We start from the raw sequence: 5,661 nt of genomic DNA, 5'->3' as shown, positions 1-5,661 counted from the left end.
TCCCTCTCTTTATTGACATCAGAGCACTTCCAGGTATTTTTGCCAGGACTTTATAAACCGTTCTTACTACTGTCACGTATCCTACTTGGCTGGGAATTTGTGCAGTAAGAATAGCGCTACACATAAGTATTCCCACCGCACAAACATCTTGGCAAGTGAATTAATTTATCAGTATATAGCAGACACACTACCTAATGAGACACAAGCCCGTTTCCTGCACTTGGACTTGTGTTCCAGCATTCATGGCTGTCCAAAGCCCGTGTTCGGAGTTGATATCGTAATCACTTGGCTAGATCTATTGTAATGTAAATACAGAAAAAACCCTACATAATTGACCACCTCCATTAAGCTACCTTTCATCCCAAAAAGGCATCCCAGAAATTCCCGAATGGGCTATGAACAGTTTGACTCCCTCTTCTCTAAGAAGCCATTGTCAAAGCGGTTTCTGCCCATTCCTTGCACCTCAGAGTCTGTTATTAAGAAGTTTGCAGAGCCGGTGAAGTTTCTGTACAATTTTTTTTCACGCCATATGCAATAGCAGCAGTTACTAAAACATGAGTTTATAATCAGTTGTTAATGATCGATCACCAAAGCATGGTCCCAAATCCTTTTTGTTATTTTTGGTCTCAGCAAATTGCTTAGAAATACCGCTTTGTTTTTTAAAACCAGACATGATGATAACTTGCATCAAGGCTAAAAACACCCTGTCACAATTCAGATCACCGTGAAAAAAAATGACTAGGTGATCAGCCGTGGGAAACCAGGGGAAATGTTGAAAGTGTCCCAGCTCTGGAGGTGCTACCAGGTGATAACGTAATTGCAAGCAGGCTGTCTGCCAAATGAAGTATAGCAAGTGTAGTTGCCTCACAGCTCTTGAAACTATTTCTTTTTTTAACCCTATTAAATGTCAGTGTGTTGGTCCATATGTTGCTCTGGAGACACCTATAGATTTCTGGGTTTAATAGGAATCCAGTGCCTTTATTTTCTGTGATGGTTTTATACCATAGTACGTGTTGCACTGGACTTCGCTGTAACATGAAATGGAGAGGGCTGGGGTTCTTAGTTCATTAGTTTGTGTTTTAATTGTTTGAACACATTGCAGAATGATTGCATTTTGCAAAGATTTTAGAAGGGTATGTCTTGATCTTACACTCCTCCCGACAGGCAATGATTACAGGCTGTGAGCGTAACCTCTGCTGGCACGGAGGCTGCCTTGTGCACCAAAGCCTGCCTGAATGGAAGTTCCCCAAATACCTCTGGAGTAGACGGAAATATTCTAGCTAACCATAAAGCACCTTCAGTCAGGACCCCAGGCAAAAAAACAGCAGACCTGAGCCTAAGAAATGAATACATTTCATTAAATGCTACCTGGGCATAGGATTCTAGAAATTTTTTTCTGATCTGTATAATGCATAGATTGTACAGAATGCTATATCTGCTAAAGAGTTAAATGCCCATTGTGTGACAAATTCTGATACTTTTTTTTTTTTTAATAAAAGTTTAACACCAAATGGCTAGTTTTGTCCTATTACTGACATTTCTAAAAACACAATTCTGATCCACTGAGATGGTTTGTTTCCATTATGATGCACCGTCTTGTTTCAAAAATGTGCTAAAATTTTATTTTTCTAAAGTCAAAACATTGTAGTATAATTTAAAATCTTGGTTATAACATACTGTCAAATACATCTGTCATAATGCTATTGAAATTCATATTTCAAGGGACTATAAAAAAAAAAGGCAAACAAAAAGTGAAGTCAAAGCAAAACCTTGTCATAAGGAAACATTCATGCAGTATGGAAATGAGAAACTCAGCAGGCAATCGCTGCTGAATATCACTGTGTCTCACCATGATGTTCTCCGTTTCAGGCAAAACGACGTTTCTTGTTGGAACACTGTTCAAGCCACAAGTTGCGGCCAGTTCGGCTTTAGTGCTTGTCGCAGGGCAGAAACTACAAACCAAGCCATTACTTTTAGCAAAACTGCCCTTGAACCGCCTGCCTGCAAAAATCTAATTGAAAGTAGGCAGGTATGTGCTGTCTCTGGAATATCGCAGCCTCCTTTGTATTTATTTTCCAGGTTTTGCAGCAAGCAGTTTTGTGTTCGCATTCTTTCTTTCTCCGGAAAGAAAGGAAAGGAAGAAACGAACAATGGTAAACTTTGTATCGTAACCCTTATAAATTAAAAGTCATCTTAGCTTTGTTTTATGCCATGCACAGAAATTATAAAGCAGCTGTGTCCCGCAGGCAAATCTTAGGGAACTCACACATAGTCATTTAATCTGTAGCCGCTATGGGAAGCAGATGTCAGGGAAGAAGCATGGTTTCCCTTGTAGGCAGTTGGTGGTCTATAGGAGGGAGCAGTCCTCCTTATGCTGTCGGGCTGCGTCTGGTAAGGTGTCTCATTCCCACCACACTGGCTTGACGTGCACAGCAGAGCGCCGCCGAGGATCGTCAAAGATGCGGAGACGAAGCCAAGGTAAAGAGCTTGACCTATCTCGTACTTCATCCCGCTGGGAAGTATGGGGTTGTAGAAATCAGTAACCACGTCGTTAGTGGTCCAAGAAACAGGTACCAGGCAAACGAGACCAGCCAGGATGAAAACGATGCCCCCGGAGACGGCGATGGAGGCTTTGGCAGAAGTCCCCTTGGCACACTGGGTGCACTTCATACCGATGACAGCAATCACGCACGCCAGCGCGGAAAGGACGCAGGAAATTACCATCATGGCACGGGCGGCTTGGAGGTCACGGGGCAGCGCCAGCTGGGAGCGGTGGATTTGGCACTGGTAGATGCCGGTGCTGTGCCAGACACACTCCATCCAAAGCCCTTTCATGTAGGCTACAGCTGTTATAATATTGGTGCCCACATGTGCCGTCCGCCACCAGTGTGGCAGAATAGTAGCAATTAATGTCCCAATTAGGCCGAGCAGGCTTAGAGAGAAGCCAAGTAACTGAACAGCCGAGCTTGCCATGTTAATGTTTGTCCTGACTAGTTCTCTTAATAAAGCACCTCCGCTTGAATTCCTTCAGAAAACACGGGCTTTTCTTGGAAGATATGCAGCTGTTTTACTTTGACACCTTCTGCTCTCCTAATAAAAGGTAATTGAGGAAAAAAGGAGTTAATTATTACCCAAATGCATTACCTCTCCAGCCAGTAAGGTGCATTCCAAGTGCAGTTAGTGCAATAATTAGCATAGTTATCGCTGTTAATCGTACTTTTGTGGAAGTAATGGGAAAGTAAGCTTCCCTCTTCACTTGTATAAACAGTCTTCTGTTGCCCACTGGGAAGAAAACTCAAGACAATTTATGAAATGGAAAAAAATATTTTAAATGCAAATATTCCTCTTCCCAGCAGACTATTCAAAAAAACAAACATGATTTCCTTTCTAAAGCAGAGAATTAGCTAGTGTTAACACTTGGAATGAAGGAGATTTATAAAGTAGGGAACTGCAGGTTGCTTTACACGATGAAAACATTCCCAGAAGGTCATAGCAGGACTAGGAAAACAATAAGGGTGTATTTGCTCAAAGTATGGAGCGAAGAGAGTGATTTAAAACCTGTGGAAGAGGATAACAAGTATTGGATTAAAGTCGCTTTCCTGACTTGCCAGTATTTCTAGAGGTTGAGTTTTAATAAAGCAACTCAAAAGGGAATAATTTTCGTTAGCCTCTGTGGAGTTTCAGCTTATGATTTTAAGGTTGCGGGCTAAATGACAGCATGTGAAACCAGATGTACATCATGGAGCTTCTGAGGAGCTACACCTTCACAGTTTGGTTGCGTATAAATTCTAGCTGAAAAACAAGGAGTAGTAACTCTTCCTTCTGTATAAATCGCAGATTAAGTGGTCTTTTCCAATGGCTGCCTTGCGAGGTCTGTTATATATCATGCATTTTGTGTGTGGGCAGAAACCCGATATTTTAATATATAAAATAACTGTTGCATCAAAATCCAACTTGGAATTCAGAAACAGAAACAAATTCAGGCTCCAGTTCTGCAAAGACCCATGCATGTGCTGAGCGCATGTTCATGGAAGAAAGCATAAGTGTTTGCAGGACTGTGCCTTAGCAGGCAAAGGAAGGAAAACCATCTGGCCAAACTAATGAAGACCATTAGAACAACAGAATAACACAGAGGGAGAGAAGTGAAAGCTGGTTTACATTCCCCTTATCTCACTAATGAGGCAGGAGTGCTTGGGGTGTGCATCGGTGCCGATATTGGTCTCCAGACCACGTCGCGGCATGCACCGATCTCTGCGTAACAGCAAGATGGGGCGTCTCTGCCCAAAACAACCAGATTTTGCCTTAGGCGTTGTGCCAAAAGAATGGAAAAAAGCGTAAAGCACAGGGATTCTGTGGGCTAGGGAGGCCAACAGCACAGGCCGAAAGTCTTGTACTTACACATGTTCCTTTTCTTTTGTTTGGAGCGTGTCTGCTGTGCACAGACATAGGATGGGGGGGAATGCGATGTTGGACAGGATCTGAGGAGAAGTACCCACCCCTCTGACGGGAAGGGAAGAGAAAAACCAAAGACTGGCTTTGCTTTAGTGTGGCTAGTTGAAGGAAGGCATTTTCCTAATGTTAGGGCTTTCTGGCTTTTCAGATACTCTGTACATAATGCTTAAATGAAAATAACTGGGTTGATGTCATTGTTGAAGTAATTTGCCTAATTTGCAAATTGTTAGGCAGGCGCAGAGGGTTTTATATCAGAAATCATGGTTCGAGGTAGGTGCCATGGGATCTCTCTCCCTTCTGCCTGGGAAGATCAAGCTGCAGGTTTCTCTCTTTGTACCAGCTATCACAAAGTATTGCGATACGACAGGACACAGGTTAGGGCCAAGCACAGCAAAAATAAGCAAATAGTTATCTCCAGCAGTACTGAACATTTGACTTCTATTCCCACCACAGGCTGGGTAAGAGCTCTAAAAGCCCTCAGGGTGTTTGCCTTCCAGATTCTTTGGGTTTGGCTCATATATTTAGCATAAGGCAAATTGAGCAGTGATTTCCCTTTTTACATTACTGTTTATTTCCTGTGAGGGATATCATTGTTGCATCTAAGCATGCCACACACTTTAGAGAAATTATCCTGGTTGTACTCCTCCAGGATCAGGGAGATCAAAACACGGCTTTGGGACACAGCAGGAGGACGAGGGACCTACACAAGTCACACAGGAAATCTGCGACCAAACTGGAAATGGAGCTCGGGTCCCCCAAGCCCTGAAGCCAGCACCACCTTTCGCATCCCTGGTCTCTGCCTGGCCTGGTATTCCCCCACTCCCTTGGTATTTTTCCCCATGCAGGTAAGTGGAACCAGAGATTATACTCTATCCAATTACTCCTTACGTACATTATACCCGTATATTGCACACCACTCAGAAGAGTGCTATAGGTTACTCGTGTATGTTTGCAAACAGGCTTTCAAGGTCAGGCGTCAGGCTTTGCAGCTAATCCCGGGGAGAACAGGATATAAAAGGTAAATGTGATTTACACCACCAGTCACGGGAAATGGACTCACAATTTAATGGAGGTCAGAATACTCCAGGGCTTGGTAGCACCTATTTTTAGATATCATTAAGGTGTTATTTTTAAACATTAGCCATTAAGAGCATTCTAATCTAAGAAACCAGTGTTAATTAGCCCCGCTTGCTTGGCGTCATGTTTTCC

General features: G+C 42.9%; 1 protein-coding gene across 1 annotated transcript; it reads right to left on the bottom strand.

Annotated features, from left to right (window-relative positions):
* Nucleotides 1–1,528: 1,528 nt before the first annotated feature.
* On the bottom strand, nt 1,529–3,056 carry CLDN14 (claudin 14). The gene has a single exon (XM_063355686.1). The coding sequence runs from the start codon at nt 2,971–2,973 to the stop codon at nt 2,263–2,265; it is 711 nt and encodes a 236-aa protein (XP_063211756.1). The 5' UTR covers nt 2,974–3,056; the 3' UTR covers nt 1,529–2,262.
* Between the last annotated feature and the right edge of the window lie 2,605 nt (nt 3,057–5,661).

The sequence above is a fragment of the Chroicocephalus ridibundus genome, chromosome 1, assembly GCF_963924245.1.
Source record: "Chroicocephalus ridibundus chromosome 1, bChrRid1.1, whole genome shotgun sequence".
Classification (NCBI taxonomy): Eukaryota; Metazoa; Chordata; class Aves; order Charadriiformes; family Laridae; genus Chroicocephalus; species Chroicocephalus ridibundus.
The sequence above is the reverse complement of the archived record's forward strand: the minus strand, read 5'-3'. Positions and strand labels throughout refer to the sequence as shown.

Coding starts and splice junctions, on each gene's coding strand:
- CLDN14 (XM_063355686.1), bottom strand. CDS start 2,973: ATGGCAAGCTCGGCTGTTCAGTTACTTGGCTTCTCTCTAAGCCTGCTC.